Genomic DNA, 20171 nt, shown 5'->3' with positions numbered 1-20171 from the left:
TCATGGAATATTACATCAAAAACTAATGATATACTGTATGGTGACTAATATAATAAAAAAGATTTACATGTTTTAAAAGTAAAAATTGTTATTTATTTATGGCAAAAAAATTTAAATTTTTTTTTAATTTGAGTATAGTTGATTCACAATGGTACATTAGTTTCTGGCATACAACATAGTGATTTAACATCTCTATATGTTATGCAATGCTCACCACAAGTGTAGCTACCATCTCTCACCATACAATGCTATTACAATATCATTGCCTATATTCCCTATATTATACCTCTTATTCCCATGACTTGTTCATTCCATAACTGGAAGCCTGTATCTCCCACTCCCCGTCATCAGTTTTGCCCATCCCTTTGGCAACCATCAGTCTGATCTCTTTTCTTATAGGTCTGAGTCTGCTTTTTGTTTGTTTATTCATTTATTTGGTAGATTCCACATATAAGTGAAATCATGTGGTATTTGTCTTTCTGTCTGACTTATTTCACTCAGCATAATACCCTCTAGGTCCATTCATGTTGTCACAAATGACAAGATCTCTGGATGAGATTTATATTTCAATTAGTGGATTCTGAGTAAAGCAGATTGCCCTCTATAATGTGGGTGGGCCTCATTTAACCAAATAGCCTGAGTAGAAAATAAGATTGACCTACCCCAAGCAAGAGGGAATTCTACCAACAGACTGCCTTTGGACTTCAAGTGTAATATTGCTTCCCCTGGGTCTCCAGCCTGCTGGCCCACCCTGCAGATTTTGGATTTATCAGCCTCCATAATCATGTGAGCCAATTCCTTAAAATAAATCTCCCCCCCTACCTGACACACACACACACACACACACACACACACACACACACACACACCCCCTTTTGGTTTTGTTTCTCTGAAGAACCCTAATAGATAGAGTTTATTAGTATGATCTCAAATGTCAGCTATGAATCATGGGATTTCAGATAATTTTGTTTTGTTCTTTATGCTTTTTGCTATATTCTGTAAGTGATCATGTATCACTTCTGTAATCATGAAAAGATGTTATTTTAAAATGACTCCTGTATGTCATACTTAATGGTGAAAGGCTGAAAGTTTTCCCCCTGAGATCAGGAAAAAGGCAAGAATGCCCACTCTCACCACTTTGATTCAACACAGTGCTAGAAGTTCTAGCCAATGCAATAAGGGAAGAAAGTTGGAGGGGGGTGAGGGAAGGCATACAAATTTTAAAGAAAGAAATAAAATTGTCTCTATTTGCAGATAATGATTGTCTCTATATAAAACCCCAAGGGATTTACAAAAACACTCCAAGAACCTATAAGTGAGTTTCAGCAATGGCCCAAGATACAGGCTCAATACAAAGAAAAATTAATTGCATTTCTACATACTATAAATGAACATGTGGAAATCAAAATTAAAATCACAATATCATTTATAATTGCCCCCCAAAGAAAGTGAAATATTTAGATACAAATCTAAGAAAACATGTACAGAATCTGTATTCTGAAAATGACAAAAACCTGATGAAAGAAATCAAAGAAGACTAAAGAAATGGAAAGGCTTACTCATGAATTAAAAGACTCCTAGAGTAAAGATGTCAATTCTCCCCCTACTGCCCCCTAGGTTTAATACAAATTCCTACCCAGGTGTTTGTAGACATGGAAAAGCTTATTCTAAAATTTATAGAAATTCAAAGGACATGAAATAGTTAAAGACAATTCTGAAAATGAGGAGTAAAGTGGGAGAACCATGCTATAGAATGTTAAGGCTTACTGTATGGCTACAATAATAGAGACAGTGTGGTGTTGATAGAGACACACATAGACCAATGGACCAGAATAGAGAATCCAGGAGCAGATACAGATATATATATCTGAACTAAATTTTGAAAAAGTGCAAAAACAATTCAATGGAGTAAGGAAAAACCTATTCAACAAATGGTGCTGGAACAATTGGACATACACAGTTTTAAAAATGAATCTTCTAGCAGCCATCCAGCAGGGCGTGTGGACCTGCATTCACCCTGTTTTAAAGAAAAAAAGTTAAACATGAATCTTGACCTATGTCTCACACCCTACACAAAAAAATGAACTCACAATGGATCACAGAATTAAACATAAATTGTGAAGCTATAAAGCTTTTAGGGAAAAAATGAAGAAAATGTTTGAGATCAAGAACTAGGCAAAGAGGGGTGCCTGGGTGGCTCAGTTGGTGGAGACTGTGACTCTTGATCCCAGGATTGTGAGTTCAAGCCCCATACTGGGTGTAGAGATTACTTAAAAATAAAATCTTAAAAATTTTTTAAAAAAGAAACAAAGCAAAGAGTTCTTAGATTTCACACTAGATGTATAATGCATAAAAGGAAAAACTTTAACTAGATCTCATCATTTTCAAATCTTTTGTTCTGTAAATGACCCTGTTAAGAAAATGAAAAAACAAGCTGAAGACTGGGAGAAAATATTTGCATTTACAAACATATCCAACCAGTTTCTAGAATATATAAATAGCTTTCAAACTTTGACATTAAAAGAACAATCCAATTAGGAAACGAGCAAAAGACCTTTCATTGAAAAAGATAGATAGCAAATAAACACATTGAAAGATGTCAATATTATTACCCCTCAGGTCAATGAAAATTAAAACCAAAATCAGATATCACTATAAGTACCTATCAAAATGGATAAAATTTTTTAAAATAGTGTCAACACCAAATGCTGGAGAAGAAGCAGAGAAGTTAAATCCTTCTTATGGTGCTGATGGGACTTAAAAATGGTACAGTCACTTTGGAAAATAGTTTACCAGTTCATTTTAAAACTAAAAATGCAACTACTATATGATCCAGCAATTGCACTCTTGGGTATTTACCCTAGAGAAAATAAAACCTATGTTCATGCAAAAACCTACACATGAATGATTTGATATACACAACAATTTAGATTGCCCTTAAGAGAATTATGCTGAGTGAAAAATTTCGGTCTCAAGAGAATGCATACTATATAATTTTTTTAAATAGCATACTTGAAATAACACAGTCACAGAGATGAAGAACAGATTAGTGATTGCCAAGGGTTAAGGATTGGGAGCAGGGGGTTTTGGCTATAAAAGTTCAGCATGAGGGAGCTTTGTGATGATGGAACAGTTCTATATTTTGGTTGCAGTGGTAGTTACATGAAACGTGTTAAAACTGCCCAGAACTGTAACTCATACAGTGAGTGCGTGTATAGCTGGTGAAATCTGAATAAATTTTTTGGATTGTATCAATGTCAATTTCCTATTTTTAATATTGTCCTATAGTTATGCAAGTTGTCAATATTGGGAAAAGTGGCATGAAAGGTACATGGGACTTCCATGTGCAATTTCCTGTGAAACCATAATTATGTCATAATAAAGGTAAAAAGAAAAATGCCTAGTAACAAGAAAAAGAAACTTCTCTAAATGAGTAGCGACAAGATCAAAATGCTATTGAGCTAGAGGTATTCCGGGAAAATAATAATGAAGATAGCATAGCTTTTCAACCTCTCTGAATCCCCACATAAAAACCAACAGAGCAATTGGAAAGGAAAATATCCATGGACAACCCTACAGCAAATACTGGTGACAAGATGTACTCCACTCCCAAGTGGACAGTGTGGGGTCAAACCACCAACAGCTAAGACCTGGGATAGTTGTCCATGAAGGAGGAAAAGAAAGCAACAGGACAACTGCCAGACCTGAGAACAGGAGAACCACAAAATAGCCAATAGTTTGGGGGCACCTGGGTGGCTCAGTTGTTAAGCATCTGCCTTCAGGTCATGATCTCAGAATCCTGGGATCAAGCCCCGCATTGGGCTCCCTGCTCAGCAGGAAACCTGCTTCTCCCTCTCCCACTCCCCCTGCTTGTGTTCCTTCTCTCGCTTTGTCTCTCTCTGTCAAATAAATAAATAAAATCTTTTAAAAAAATAGCCAATAGTTTGGAAAACATAAGGGACCAATTTGAGAATAGCATTAATCTTTTATCCAGCAACATTGCTAAACTATTAATTCTAGTAAATTATACTTTTTTTGGATTTTCTATGGAGACAACCATATTGTCTATAAATAATGAAAAGTTACTTCTTTCCAATCTCCTTTTATTTCCTTTTTTTGTCTTATTATTTTGGCTAACATCTTCAGTACTATGTAATAGAACCTGGAATCCCCAACTGGTTCTTGACCTCAAAGAGAAAAGTACTAACATTTCACTATTAGGTATGATCATTTATTTAGACTTCCAGGTCATCTTTATCAAGGTTCTATAATAAAAATGTTTTTCTGCGTCACAGGCAAATATGGCAAGATTGTAACATTGGTTAAATCTTAGTGGAAGATTGTGGTAGATTAAAAAGAATTGCAACTTTTTTGCTACTTCTCCCATTGAGAGTTGGAGTCTAATTCACCTCCCCATGAATCTGTGCAGGCCTTAGTAACATGCCTGGTCCACAGAAGGTGGCAGAGTGATGTTTTAGAAAGTTATGCAGCTTCTGCCTAGGGCTCCTGGGACATTCTCTCTAAGAACCCTTAGCTGCCACATGAGTCTGACTGCCCTGATGGCCATGCTGGAAAGGCTACAAGAAGGTGGCCCCCCTACATAGTCTAAAATCACTCTAGTCTTCGAGCCATTTGCACCAAGGTGTGAGACACTGAGTGAAGCTGTCTTGGGCCCACCAGACCAGTCCATCTGCCAGAAGAATAAACTGTTGACACCAAGAGAAGAGTCAATCAAGACTTGTCCAAATTCCTGAGCAATAAAACTTTAAGATGTAATAAAATCATTGTTTCAAGCCACTAAGTTGCTTTAAGCCATGCCACTTGGGATAGTTTGTTAAGCAGCAATAGATAACCAGAACCTAGGCAGAGAAACTATTTTTTATGGTTTTACATTTTTTCATAATTTAACAAAATTAAGTCTCCTCCTCATTGTTGGATTTGAGGCTAGTTTCCACTGGTTTGGAAAAACAACAAAAGATAAAGATAGGGAAGAATAGCCTAGAGGACTTCAGGTTCAGTGCTAGATCAATGCCAAGATCAAGTCTGCATAACCAAGGTTACTAGTCTAATAGAAATGAATTAGACAATGGTACCCTTATTGATGGATACTCCACTGCAGGCCCATCACTTAGTGGTGGACCAGTATCTTCATGCTATTCAGAAAATGGAGCACTTTTCTCCAGGCAGACACAGCCGGATACCAGACTGTGAGGAAAAAAGTGCAGGCCAGACCTCAGCCCCCACTTGCTCTAGCATCCTTGTGCAGGGCACAATTCATGTAATCTATATGTAATATCTTTAGAAGTATAAGCAAGGCAACATTTCTACATTTGCAAATGACACAAATTCTTGTGGGTGGTGATGAACTAAGTTGACGAGGATTGATGAGATAGATCTTACAAATCGGTGAGTGGGTGGAAAGGTGACAAATGAGTGCATAAAATACACGTATGCGCCATCAGTCACAGCTAAGGAGAGGGAGCTAGGGTGACTGTAGATTGTTCCCTGAAGATAAATGCAGAGGCTCCTTCTGACAGCAAAAAGAACAGCCACTTGACTGAATTATCAAGTGACATTCCCCCTGAGAAACAAAGAAGTACCACCCACTCAACTGATGCTTTGATGGAAGTTGAATAAGGCAGAAACCATCAGGAGAAAAACTGGGGAAAAATTAACAGCATGAGGGCTCAGAGGAAACCCAGACTTCTATATATCATAAGTGGAGTATGAAGGACAAACCAATCAGATCCCAGGGGAAGCAGCGGCAGTTTTGCAGATGGTAACTGACTACAGCATGCTTGGGACTGGAAACCAGTAGACAGGATGATGGTGGTAATGGAAGCAGACTATTCCTGGTGATGGCAGCAGTGGCAGCAATTGAGTTGGTTTCTTAGCTGATACCAGTGGTTGGACAGCAATGGTGGCTCCAGATCATTCATGTTGGCAACAGTAATGGAAATGAAGCAGCAGTCAGGGAATTGTTCAACAAACACTTCATCAACTCTCTATTCAGCACTGACCAAATTTCAGGTATTATGTTGCATGGATAAATAATTATTGTGTGCCCAGCCATGTAATAGATGCGGTAGCACAAAGACGACTAGAACATGATCCTCACCCCTCAAGGACTCAGAACTGAGTATGGGTGGCACATGAGAACAAATAATTGTGGTAATGTGGGAGTTGTGAGGAAAAAAATTATATTGTTGTATAGGTCCAATGGAAAAAGAAAAAACATAGTCCTTTGCTCTGACATATAGCTTTATTGGAGACACTATGTTAGGCATCACAAAAGATAAAAAGATAAGTATCAGATATAGCTTCTGATTTGGGATGCTTATAGTCTAATAGATGAGGCAGGACAAGTATAATTCTATAAAACAAGGTAAAAAGGGCTATGTCTATTTAAATGAAAACGAAAAATTTAGTCACACTGGCTATATCTCCAAGTGCTCAGTAGCCACACATGGCTATTAGGCATCAATAGATACAAATCATATTGGATGTCACAGATATAAAACACTTCCAACATCACAGAAAGTTCTATTGGACAGCATTTATCTAGAAATTGGTCAGAGAGTAGAACCAGGAGAATTTAGTCTCCTGCAAGCCAGGGAAAACAACGTTTCAAGAAGGGAAAAACCAATGGTATCATGTGCTTCAGTAAAAGCATGTGAAGGCCAAAAACAAACAATGAATTAAGTGACCTTTAAGGTAGTTTCAGACTAGTAATAAAGTTAGAAACCAGATTATAAGAGATTTTGGATGAAATGGATGATAAATAAGTAGAGATAACAAGCATAAACAATTCTTTCCGGTAATTTTGCAGTGAGGGAAAACAGAGAATGGAAACCTAAGGAAAAGTTGAGAGAGAATCCAACTGTGTATGTATGTGCTTAATATGTCTGTGGACTCACTGGAAGGCTTGAACACCAATCAAGCAGCTATCTACCAGCTCTACCAATAAGAAAACCTTTCATGTAGCAATGACAATTGAGGGGATATAATCATACAATTTTAAAGCTAGGAGGAGACTTAGAAATCGTCTAATCCACTGGTCACATTGGTGCCCACAGTCACACACATAGCTCCTTAGTATTAAAATCTAGAATAACAATCAGGTCTCAGGTGCCTGGGTGACTCAGTCGTTAAGCGTCTGCCTTCTGCTTAGGTCATGATCCCAGGGTCCTAGGATAGAGCCCTGCATCGGTCTCCTGCTTGGCGGGAAGCCTGCTTCTCCCTCTCCCACTCCCCCTGCTTGTGTTCCCTCTCTTGCTGTCTCTCTCTGTCAAATAAATAAATAAAATCTTAAAAAAAAAAAAAAAAACCTCAGGTCTCCTGCATCCCAGTCCATTAGCTGTTCTACCTCACTTCAACTGACTCCCAAGATAGACCAGAGAAGAAGTGAAGAAATCTATTGAGTTCCATTAATGCAGCAGGAAAAAGAAAATCTCTATGTTCACATATACAAAATTTCAGTTTTCTTTTTTTTTTTTTTTTAAAGATTTTCTTTATTTATCAGAGAAAGAGAGACAGAGGCAGGCAGCGGGAGAAGCAGGCTCCTTGCTCAGCAAGGAACCCGATGTGGGACTTGATCCCAGGACCCTGGGATCATGACCTGAGCCGAAGGCAGATGCCTAACCGACTGAGCCACCCAGGTGTCCCCAAAATTTCAGTTTTCTTAGAGACAATTTTACTTCTCTCCTTTAAAATTCAGAAAAATAGAAAACTAAGCAGGAATGTCTGCTATTTTGTAACAAACAATATACTAAAAAGAAATTAAATGTTATCTAAATCTTTCACATATAGATGTGAGAGGTATGTTTTCACTATTTCACAGCTCAGAAATTTATGCATCAGGTCAGTAAGATCATTCTTACTCAGTTCTACACTATAATCAATTAGGAAATGATGGATAAAATGGGAGAAAATAGATGAACAGGCTAGGAAATGAAAATGGTCTGTTCAAAAAATAAAAGTAACAGGAACAAAATCATTTACTGATGCCGATCTTAAAAATAAAACCAATAAAAGCAGCCTTTTAGATTAATATTTATCTTGAATTCTTGAAACGTGTTTCAAGAAACTCTAACACTGATCACCTTTGAAGAGGGGAACTGGGTGACCTTTCACAGTAACCCCTTTATAACTTTTGGATTGCAACCATAACAATGTTACCTATTCCAATAAATACGTTAAAAAAAAAAAACTTCAAAGGACTTAGTTCCTACCAATAGTAATTACTAGCATTCTACAATCCCCCCGAGGATGCAGAAAAATGGAAATTTCAGTAAAGAAAAATGCTAACTCTATTCTGAAATGGCAAGGGAGAAATTGGATTAAGGGCCAGAAGACTTTCCTCTGGGGGCTGGGAATCAGGAAGGAAGAAAAGATGATTGCCTGCAACGGTAACTATTTGATCAACTCAGTTCTATTGCTATTATTTTTAGCTCATCTTTTTAGTCTGTTGCTGAGGAACCCTATTACCTGAAAGCAATTTACTAATAGGAACCTACATGAAGCAGGAGCAAAGCAACGATCCTGAAACCTTTGAATTAGGCCATTCTAATTTAATCCATCTATTTTTGTGCCACGTAATAAATTATCTTTCGATCTTTATGAAGCTCTACTGTGATGTTGAAAATCCTTTGTGCCCAAAAGCAAAATGACCCTTTGTAAATTGTTAATATAAGGGGCTGCAGACCAGTATACTTGAAATGGGAGCCATAGTTCTGGATTCATTCTCTATTTATACTTGTCTTTTCTTACTGAAAATACTATGAATTCCAGCAATTCCTTGCAAGGGAAATTCTTGTATTTTAAGATGTCTGGTGCAGAGCAGGGGGAAAGGACTTGACAAAGCTATTCGATACATGAAAGCTATGAATTGAAATTTCGGTTTGGAAATGAAGCAAGAAGGCTGACAAAGCTAGTGCAAAACTCGCAAGGCAGTGGGCGGATCAGAGCACTGCGGCGGGCGCGGGGGCTCCAGGGATCGCAACGTGGGCTGGGATGTCAGGAGAAATCCAGCACAAGGCACAAACACGTATAGGAAAGCTGCAGGCAGGTGGGAACTCTGGGTCATCCATTTCTACCCACTCAGTTAAAGAACTTCATTAACAACACACAGACGTCATCGCTTTCGTAACTGGTGCAGACGGTGAACCGCAGGGACTCCGTTCAAGCCGTTTTGGCGAAAGCCAATTTAGATTTGCCCGTTTCCACCCAGTCTGATTTCTGCTATCTGCTGTTTCCCCCAATAATCTCAAATTCCTTCAAACTAAAATCTGGCCACGGTAGGAATAAGAGAATTAGTGATACAACAGGCTAGCTCTAGCTTTGAGTTCTTCCTTCACACACCTTTACTAATCCGTTGGTTTCCCGCACGTCCAGATGGATAACCAAACTACTGGCCTCAAAGGTCTAAGAAGCTACGTGGCGGTAATGGGAGAACGGAGCCCAAACTCCACCAATAAACCGGGCTACTCAGGCTACGCCCCGCCCACCACTCCTGCCAACCAATAACATTCACAACTCTTCCACCACTCCCGCCCGTTCTTAGGACCGCTGCAGAGCCTCCGCCGTTCGCCTGCGCAGCATAGATCCGTTGTATAAGCGTCCCTCCTCCACTTCCCCAGATAAGACGGCCCTCGGAAGGCGGAGAGAACGACACTGGCTACCACCGGAGACCCAAAGCCCTAGAAGCTAGTCTAACAGCAGCGGCGCGAAACGATAGAGAAAGGGCCACTCACGAAGCCCCCCTCCCGCCCTGTTCCCCCTGACCCGGAAGTAATTTTCCCCTCTTCTCTCCGCCCCCTCCCTCCCTACGGTTGAGAAGGGAGGAAAAGGACGGCCGGGTCTGGCCCGGCATGCCTTAGGCTTCCGGTGACCTCTGGCCCTTTTCTGTCGTCCGCTCTCGCTGCCTAGCGTGCTCCCTCGCCCACTGCCTCCTTACCTCCCTCCGGTCTTCCTTCGCACGCTACCTGGTGACTGAGGCGCCCGCGACCAGTAGGGAGGCTGTGGCGGAGGACGCTTGTCATGGCCGCCTCTAAGCCTGTGGAGGCGGCGGTGGTCGCGGCGGCTGCGCCCAGCTCCGGGAGTGGGATGGGCGGCGGCGGCGCGACTGCGGGCCCCGGCACTGGGGGCCTACCGCGATGGCAGCTGGCGCTGGCGGTCGGGGCGCCCCTGCTGCTAGGCGCAGGTGCCATGTACCTGTGGAGCCGGCAGAGGCGGCGCCGGGAGGCTGGGGGCCGAGGCGACGCCGGCGGTTTAAAGCGCAACAGCGAACGGAAGACCCCAGAGGGCAGGGCCAGCCCGGCCCCGGGCAGCGGACATCCCGATGGCCCCGGTGCTCACCTGGAAATGGTGAGAAGCAGCCCTGGGCTATGGAGGTGGAACCCAGCGGGTGCAGCCTTTCCTTGGCTAGCTGTGCGGGTCAGGGGGCTTCCCATCAGACGGAAGCTGCCTGGCAGCACACGGATTTAGCACATTTCTGGCTGCCTTTGTAGGGATTGGAATAGCCCGAGAGCACAAGTTAGCGTTCATCTTTGATAGTTTCCTTTTGGTTTCAGAAAAATACTTGTCTTTTTTTCTCAGTGACACAGCATTTATCTCTGGCGTTTTGGGTACGGGGGACATTTGCACATGTGAAGATTGTATTTAGTGAAGGAAGCCAACTTCCATTTATGATTAGTACATTGTGGTTGATAGGAATTGTGATTTCCAAGGCCTAGAACTTGACTCGTAATAACCTTTTAATAGCGAGCCACCCCCGTTTTTTGAAGTCTGTTAGGGTAGGGGATAGGTAAATACAGTGACTGTTGGTTGGCAGAGTGAAATGATGTTGAGTAGCATTTGTTTTTTTATCTGTGGAAGTGAATTCTTAAACTTTTTTGGTAGAAGCGTCTTAAATTCATTTTTTAGTTTTACCTGAAAATTTACATGATCAAGCCTGACATGCGTGATAAAGATTCTTTGATGTTAGGCCAAGCGTCAGAGTATCTGGTGAACCGCTTTGCATGGTTTTGTTGAACCGACTGTTAAATCCTTTTGGTATCTGACAGCTGTGGGGAATAAGCCTGGCTGCATTTAACAATACTGGGATGGGGTGGGGTGGAAGATTTTATTTGCCTCTCGGATTGTACAGTGGTAGTTCAGAGTAAATCAGAGTTCAGAGAAGCCTTTGGTTAAATAACTCCCAGTCAAATACGTTTGCAAGTCATTTCCACATTATATTATTCAGGTTAAAGACATGATTTTACTAAGTAGTCAAACTAGCTTTGAAGGAAGTTTTGATGTGGGAGTGAACTACCATAATTTAATGCCCACTATATGTCAGGCGTTGTGCTAGGCTGTGAGAGAGCCAGATAGTCTTTGTAATGGGAGAGTAAAACATAGCCTTTTTTTTTTTAATATAGAAAAGATGCAGTATGGTATGCTGGAAGAGCCCATGGACTGTGAGAACTAGGAGATGTGCACAGTTGTAGTGGACTCTCCAGCATAGTTACCTTGGGAAAGTCATTTTACTTCTGGTTTACTCTCATCCCCATACTATAAGAGGATTACAATATTTTAGGTCTCTCATATCTTTTCCAGCTCTAAAAATTGTTGCCTGTGAGTGCTGCTAATGAGAGTGATAATCGGGGGATTCTTTGAATTCACACTTGTCTGATATCATTTTCATATGTCTGAAATTCTCTGGTCATTTCCTATTTCATTTTTTAGCTTAATTTTAATCACAGAAGAAGAATGAATGAGAAATATATAAAAGCTTTTAGTTCTATAATCACTAAAAATAAAAACAATTTTTATACATGAAACTTTTTGACTTTTTTTTTTTTTGCAGTTTCAAATACTGCCCCATCTCACCCATTTGGTATTTGAATTTAGTATGCCATTGGTATAGAATTCAGCAAACTGTCTTTCAGATTTTAGATTTTCTTAAATCCCGTTTTTAGTTTTTCAACATTGTCTGGGTCAAAAGTGATGATTTTTAAATTTGAGGGTGTTTTGTAGTTTTATCAGAACAATTTTTTTAAGTCGCTGCTGTTAAAAATTAGATTTTATGATTGACTTGTATAAGTTGAACTGCTTTAAAATGATTTATTATTTTTGACCCAAAATAAAACTGAGCAAAACACACTTAGGGTTGTTCACCTTCTGGAATTTGTGGGCTTATATTCTTGCTTTGAATTACCAAATTATTCTTCAGTAAAGCAACAGTTAGAGGTGTCTTTGCCATTTTTCTAAAGGAAATTTGTGTTTTAACTGATGGTGACTAATAAATACTGAAAGACTATTTTTCTGTCTTTTTTATAGTCTGGTCCTTAAAGTTATTATTAGACTATCTATATATAACTGACCACCGGTTATTTATTTATTATCTGTGGCTGGAGAAATTGCTTTATATTTGAATAGCACCTTTCATTTGGCAACTTTAGTGGGTTTGGTAAATAAGGAAATCATTTGTTTCATCTGATGGAAAAACTGGCAGAATCCTGATGCCTTAACTGTTCTTTGCCCACCTGAGCAATAGCCATAATTTTTAAGGGAATGAAGGAATGGACAAATAGTGTCTTTTCAGAGTTAAGTGAATAAAATTCAGTGGTTTTTGTCTGTTGCCGATGTTTGCCTTATGTAAAATGAACCAATACAATTATCTGGCTTGTGATTTTCGTGTGCAGTGTAGACTATCCATTTGTCTTTTTTTCTGGGATAAACACTTGAAAGCAAAAGCAGAAATTCATATTTCTCTTTAAGTAATGGAGATTTTAGGATTTCACTAAAGAAAGGCATCAGATTGCAGTTGATAGCATCTGAGATTGAGGTACTTAAAGTATTAAATCATATTCCTTTTTGGCCCATTGAAAAACCTACCATGATGTGCCATTTTAATTTGAAGAATTACAGGTTTCCAAAGTTGGAAAGATTCTTTGAAGAGCACCTTATCCATAGGGCTTCTCAGTCTCTGGCCCTGAGTTATAGCAAGGGACTACCAAACCCACATATACACCAAGTAATGGTATTCTGGCTACATAGATAGATGTCTTAGGCATTTCTTTTTTCAAACTTGGGATTTTTTTGAAATATGCATTTATTTAAAACTTCGTTGAGTATAGTAGCTTTTTATCCGGTTTTTTAATCTGATGATAAAATATAGTTATTCTGGTATTCAAGTTTTTTTAATGTTACACGGGAGTTATCCCACATGAAATGGTTAGGAACCACTAATCTAAGCACTCTAGAATGGGAAGGGAGAAATGTACTTAAACATTTTAATTAGGGGATCACAGACTGAGTAACCTGCTGTTTTCAGTCATTTTTGAAGTGAAGTAATTCTCTCCCCTTAAACGAGCTTCTAGTCATTTTTTAAAAATCGGGTTCACCAATGATATTCCTATATAACTAAGTCCAGTGAACACCTTTCAGTCTTTATCTCACTTGATCCTTGGCAATATTTCACATTGTCTTGTCTTAATTTCATCACTTTTCCTGTGGCTTCTGATATACTATATTCTGATTTTCTTTGCTTTTTAAAAATTTCTTGATACCTCCCTTGCTGATTGTTCTCAGTCTCCTTTCCAGGCTCTTTTCTCTGCCTCTTCCTTTTGGTGATCTTCATGGTTCTATCATAAGCATTCTTACCTTCCACACCTTCACTAGATGCTTGCTTGCTGTATGGGAGTTTTATTTATCTCATATACTGATAGCTCCCTAATTTCTTGTCTATAGCCTAGACCTCTCAAGAGGCCCAAATTTAAGGGGAATTTTTACTTCATTACTCCACAAATATTTCACATCCAAACTCCTGTTCTTCCTGAAGAGTACCCCTTTTCAGTGTGCCTCATCTAACTAGTTTCCCAAGCCAGAGACTTGGCTATCATCTTAACTTTCTGCCCCTTGTGTGTTTTCCACATCCAATCCAGGAAAACATCTAGAAAATTCTTAAGTCTTGACTGCTACTACATTCCCACTGCCATTATTTCTCAACCAAATAACTGCTCTTCTCATTGTCTTCCTCTAATCCATTTTGTCACTGCTAGAATAAATCCTGACAGCTCCAGGCTTAAAATCCTTAAATGGTGTTTAGTTCATTTCCTACAACATAAAGTTGAAACCCATCGTCATTTAAGACCCTCAGTGATCTTGATCCTGCTTACCTCTTCAACTTTATCTCTTGACACTTCCTCATGTTTTTCGCCTTTGGCTCTTCTATGAACACTGTCCAATACTCCTACCTTCTCATCCTTCAAATCACAACATGTAGGTATTTTAACCTTTTCTGAAACCCTTTACCTGGGCATACCACTATGTGATTACATAACACCCTGAACTTTTCCCTTCATAGCACTTACCACATGGTACTAGAGTTACTTATTCATGTCTTTCCTACTGTACTCTGGAATATGTGAAGGCTAGGACTGGCTCTGTCTTACTGTTGTATTCTCAGAACATAATACAATGTTTGGTACAAAGCAGAGGTTGAGTAAATGTGCCAGTGAAGCTTCATTCTTTGTAGATGTATATATATCTGTCTACATATATATGTGTGTGTGTATGTATACATATATATACATAGTGTGTGTATATACACACACATAATTCCACAAGTTGAGTTTTTTTTTTTCAGACTTCCAGCTTTTTATTTTTATTCTACCAATCAATCCTAGAAGTTGGTATAACAGTCTTAAACCTTATTTAGGCATTCTTCTTATTTTTATTTTTTTTAAAGATTTTATTTATTTATTTGACAGCAAGAGACACAGCGAGAGAGGGAACACAAGCGGGGAGTGGGAAAGGGAGAAGCAGGGAGCCCGATGCGGGGCTCGATCCCAGGATTCTGAGATCATGACCTGAGCCGAAGGCAGACGCTTAACGACTGAGCCACCCAGGCGCCTCCTAGGCATTCTTTTTATAAATCACCTGATTTTGGATGAACTACTACCATAATCTTGCAGAAGCAGTGTTTTTACAAGTGGGTTCTTAGGTAAAGAGTGCTCTGTACTACGATTTAGTAGGTGGGGTTGGTTGTAGGTTTTTAAAAACATAATATAGGAAAGGACTTTATTATTATTATCTCAGGTATTTTCTTGTTATCTTAGCTTTTATTCATACAAAAGTAACAGTTGGTCGATAAAGTATTTTAAAAGATTGTTTCTCATGCTTCAAGTTTTCCACGGTTGATTGCTACTTCTTTTAAGCTGAAATTCAAATTTTAAAAATATGCTTTTGGGATTTGGTAAATTTAAGGGACTGAAACCATTGAAAAGAAACACTATCAAACCACCTTACGTATATTTTAACTGGATATAAATGTGTAATTATGGGAATACTCATTTTATTTTCTTATGCATAGATTCCAATTCATTTCTTTTCACAGTGACTCTATGTGATCATCAGAATAATATTTTATAAATACTTGCTAAAAATTTACAGTGAGTTCTTATTGCCAAATGTAAATCTTTGAAAGTTTTTTGTAATGTAGTCAATGCTACCATTGCAGGACTTGTTTTCAGAGGACTCTTTTTCACACATGCGTGCTAAATAAGCCTGTTAGGGTATTCTTTCTTGGAGTATTTTGCCAACTGTCCTTTGTCAGTCATTTTTGTTCCAGAGCAATTCCTGTAAGTAACCTTCACTGACTGTCAAACCTTGATTTTTTTTTTTAACTTTGTATTCCACTAAATTTACTGGTATTATACTTCAATATCTGTCGCTTTTGTCTATAAATGTTAATTGTTTTCCAGAGTAGATTATGTCTCTGCAAAGGTGTGGGGCAGATTCCTAGGTTTTCCCTTTTGTTTGACAAGTTCTAGCACAGTGTTTGTTGAAGAGAGGAGACATAAATATTTACTTTTCTCATTGTTTCCTTTTAGATTTGTTACCTGAGTTATTTGTTTTTAATTCTTGTGTCTTACCCAAATAGTTTTAGGGCTGTGTGTGTGTGTGTGTGTGTGTGTGTGTGTGTGTAGTTGCTACTTTGGGCCTAATAATTTTCTGGTTATTAGACAACTTACTAATCACCTAATGTACATTTTCCTGATGTGAATTGGGGTTTCAGTTTTTTAAATCAGTAGTAATTCTGTAGAGAAGCTGCCAGTCTGTTTGTTTCTTACACTGGCCCTAGTATTCCTTCAGGATAAAGACTATCCTGTTGGTTGTTGTACAGTGGAGTTAACATCAAATGTGCTTTTTAACTACAGCGCCTGGGTGGCTCAGCTGGTTAAGCGTCTGCCTTCGGCTCAAGTCATGGTCCCAGGGTCCTGGGATCGAGCCCCGCATCGGGCTCCCTGCTCGGCGGGAAGCCTGCTTCTCCCTCTCCCACTCCCCCTGCTTGTGTTCCTTCTCTCGCTGTGTCCCTCTCTGTCAAATAAATGGATAAAATCTTAAAAAAAAAAAAAAAAAGGAATTACTAAAAAAATGTGCTTTTAACTAAAATGAACTCAGTTATAATTGCTTGGCTTAAAGAAAAAGATCTGATTGTGCTGATGATTGTCTTTTCATATAAAGACCTTTTGCCCTAGAGTCAGTACTGAGCAAGATATGATATCTGAATCTGTTTTCTTTGATTTAGTTCCAGAATGTGAATCTGAGTGTGACTCTAATGATATTCTTCATAAAACATGGATGATGATCCATGCAGTACAGAAGTATTGCTTGAATTTGAAACCTGCCTTAAGCAAATTAGTCTCTCTGGCCTTCAGTTGCTTTATATGTAAAATGAGGATAGTAATAGCACCTACCCTGAGTCCCCAGTGGAGTACTCTGTTAAAGATTCTTCAAAAGTAATTTTGACAGTTGATTTTTGCTTAATGCATTAACTTCAGGATTCCCTATAACATTTGGTGCCAAATATTTGTTGAATTCATTTAGCAGAATCATATCAAATCATGGAGTTAATTAACTGCTGGACAGTTATTATGAAGAGATGAAACTTAAAGTGTGGATGGAAAAAACTAAGTTTCTAGTAGACCATTTTAAATTATACTTTATGTGACATACTAGGCAGATGTAAATATCTTTTTCATAATTCATCTGTATTCTGACCAGTATTCACAGAGTTTGAATTTATGCCCATGTGTGGAAATTTAGTATATGGCTGAAGTAAAGTTTAGCGTCTTGTATGTAGGTAATAGTAGTGGAAAGTTATTGGAGGGTTTTGAGCAGGGAATGACATGATACAATTTACATGTTAAAAAGAATTTTCAGATCAATTAGAAAATAATTTGTTGTAATAAATGCAGAGAGATGCATTTCCACAGAATTTTAGTGTAAAATATTACGGAATATTCAGAACTTTAAAAAGACTATCCAAACCAAAAGTGATTTCCAGTAAGATAAATGGCTTTATAGTCTTTTAAATCTCCCTAGTAGCTTTTAGATATGCAAATAGACCATATGAAAGATACTAGCATTTCGAGATGTTCCCATTATGTTTTAGATCTGCAGATCTTCATTTCTCGTTTATAAAATATGCTTTCAAAATTGTCTTTGGGCTTATTTTCTTTCTTTTTTTTTTAAGATTTTTTACTTATTTATTTGAAAGAGAATGAGAGCATGAGAGGGGGGAGGGTCAGAGGGGGAAGCCAACTCTCCCCCAAGCAGGGAGCCTGATGCGGACTCCATGTGGGACCCGATCCCTGGACTCCAGGATCATGACCTGAGCTGAAGTCAGTTGCCCAACCAACTGAGCCACCCAGGCGCCCTGGGCTTATTTTCTAACTTCAATCTTTAATTCTGAAAGTTATTATTATTATATCTTGAGAATGTAGACTGGTGGCAGCGGGTGGGGAGTGACTGAAAAGTAGTAGTACAAAGGATTCCTGTAGGATGGATTAAAAATCCCTCATAAAGAATTGTTAGTTGTGTGTTTTCTAATATAAACTTTTTTGTCCAGTGCATATATTTTCATTTCTTCCTGGTTTTCGCCTCAAAGCTTATGAAAATGGGTTTAGTTCCTGACACAGGAGAAGGTTGGCATTATGTTAACCAGCTTTTTGTCCTAAATTTTATCAGTAGGCCAAAATAATTGGTTTTTCTGTACTGTCCTTGTTGTAATGCTATTCTTTCTCTGCATTTTTATTAATGAAGGGAAATACTTGGACAGAAAGTAATGGGGCAGGCAGTGAGCTTAGGGTGATAGGGATGTTAACCAAGATTGTGCTCTCTGCAAATGTAGTTTGGTTGCTTTCTGGAGTGGCAGTGGAGGAGCACTGGAGGAAAGTTGCAACTTGGTGATTTGTTTATGTAATTTGATCCTTTTCCACAGTGTCATTCAGGCCATTGTGGGGGTTGTTTTTGGTTTTGTGGGTTTTTATTGTTGTTTGGGGGCGTGTTGTGGGTTTTTTTTTTTGTTTGGTTGTTTTTGTTTTGTTTTTTACGGGAATAAGGAAAGGAAATTAATCAGACTCTGATTTTGGCTTTAAGAGTTAAAGAATTTTTTTTTAATTTTATTTTTAAGTAATCTCTGTACCCACTGTGGGGCTCGAAATCAGAACCCCAAGATCAAGAGCCGCATGCTCTAATGACTGAGCCAGCTAAGCACCCTGGAGTAAAAGAATTTTTAATAATTTTAAAAGGAGCTATTATAAAACTTGACCAAGTGGAGGAAAATAGCTAATTGAAAGATTCACCTGATTGGTTTTAAGTTGATTTAGACTTTGCTGAATGAAAGTAAGAAGTGTCTATCCTAAGTAGAAGAAGGAAGCCTTCTGTACTCATTTCTCTGTTCTTTTAACTTGTCAGCCCTTGCTATGAATGCTTTTTCTGGTATTCTGTATGATATTATTTAGCCTTAAACTTCTAGACAGGAAAGAGCTCACTGCTGTTTCTGCTAATGAAACAAGGTCAGTACCTCTGAAACAAATAATACATTATATGTTAAAAAGAAAAAAATAAGATAGTAGGAAGGGAAAAACGAAGGGGGGGGAATCGGAGGGGGAGATGAACCATGAGAGACTATGGACTCTGTGAAACAAACTGAGGGTTCTAGAGGGGAGGGGTGTGGGGGGATGGGTTACCCTGGTGCTGGGTATTAAAGAGGGCACGTACTGCATGGAGCACTGGGTGTTAACGAAAACAGTGAAGCGAAAACAGTGAAGCGTGGATCACTACATCAAAAACTAATGATGTAATGTATGGTGATTAACGTAACATAATAAAATTTAAAAAAACAAAAACAAGGTCATCACTCTGTCCAGAAATGTTTTTTATTTAATCTGCAAATTTTCTTTAAAATACTAAATAAATCTTTAGTAGGTCTGTAGTCAGATATACTTCTCACATGCTTTTAATATGCCACAATTGTTTTCTACATAAACAGTCCCTTGTGTTTAAGGATGTGTATTAGCCATGTTCCAAATGACTTAGAAACATTGTAAACTTTTTGCCAGAAATTGGAAGAATGTTTTTCTTGATATATAATGTCAGAAGTAACTGAGTTTCATTATTTTGAAGTTTTATTAGGCACATAAAGTGTGCCCAGTGTTCTTGGCAGATTGTTCCTTTTATCAATATAACTGTCGTCCTTTGTTCCATCTGAGGCTTTTTAATGGTTATTTGTCTGATACTGCTTTCTTTTTCCTTTTTCCTGGTATTTGCCTTCTGTAACTTTTTTTACATTCTTTTTGACCTGTCACTTTGTTTTAGGTCATGCCTAATAGGCAGCATAGTTTTTTAATATGCAGATTTAACCTTTTAACATTATTGTTATTAACATGTTTAATGATCCTGCTATATGTAAGCTGCTTTTTTGTTTCTTTATCCCCTCCTTCCTACTTGTATTGATCATTTGCCCCACTTTGGTGTTTATTTTTAGTGGTAAGGAAGTTGTACCACCTCTATTTCTGTTCTTGTGTTCAACCTTAAAAGCTAGTTTGGCTAGGTGTGAGATTTAAATTCAAGATAATCTTCATCAGAACTTTAAGTTGTTACTTCATTGTTTTTTTTGTTTTTTTTGTTTTTTTTTTTTAAGTACCTCTTGTCTGTGACATCCTAACACCAGTTTGGTTCTTTTTCCTTTGTGGATCCTCTGTTCTTTCAACCTAAAACCTTTCAGGATTTTTGTTGGGAGATTTCACTGTGATGTGTCTGAAAATGTGTCATTTCAGCTCCAGGAATTTTTCTAATATTTTCTTAAATACACCTTTCTGTGCCTCGCTTTCTAAACTCCA

The 20171-nt window shown here is 38.4% G+C and overlaps 1 protein-coding gene across 1 annotated transcript in view; it reads left to right on the top strand.

The window, feature by feature from the left end:
- The first annotated feature begins 9822 nt into the window (after positions 1-9822).
- TOMM70 (translocase of outer mitochondrial membrane 70) overlaps positions 9823-20171 on the top strand; it is a 35316-nt gene continuing 24967 nt past the window's right edge. The window contains exon 1 of the mRNA XM_028119187.2: positions 9823-10365. Coding sequence (XP_027974988.1) covers positions 10039-10365 — 327 coding nt within the window. The 5' untranslated portion in view covers positions 9823-10038. The remainder of the gene's footprint in view (positions 10366-20171) is intronic.

Source organism: Eumetopias jubatus, unplaced genomic scaffold (genome assembly GCF_037043125.1).
Source record: "Eumetopias jubatus isolate StellerSeaLion01/CBP00866 unplaced genomic scaffold, mEumJub1_p1.0 scaffold_1, whole genome shotgun sequence".
In the NCBI taxonomy this organism is placed as follows: domain Eukaryota; kingdom Metazoa; phylum Chordata; class Mammalia; order Carnivora; family Otariidae; genus Eumetopias; species Eumetopias jubatus.
This window is presented reverse-complemented; position numbering and strand designations above follow the sequence as displayed.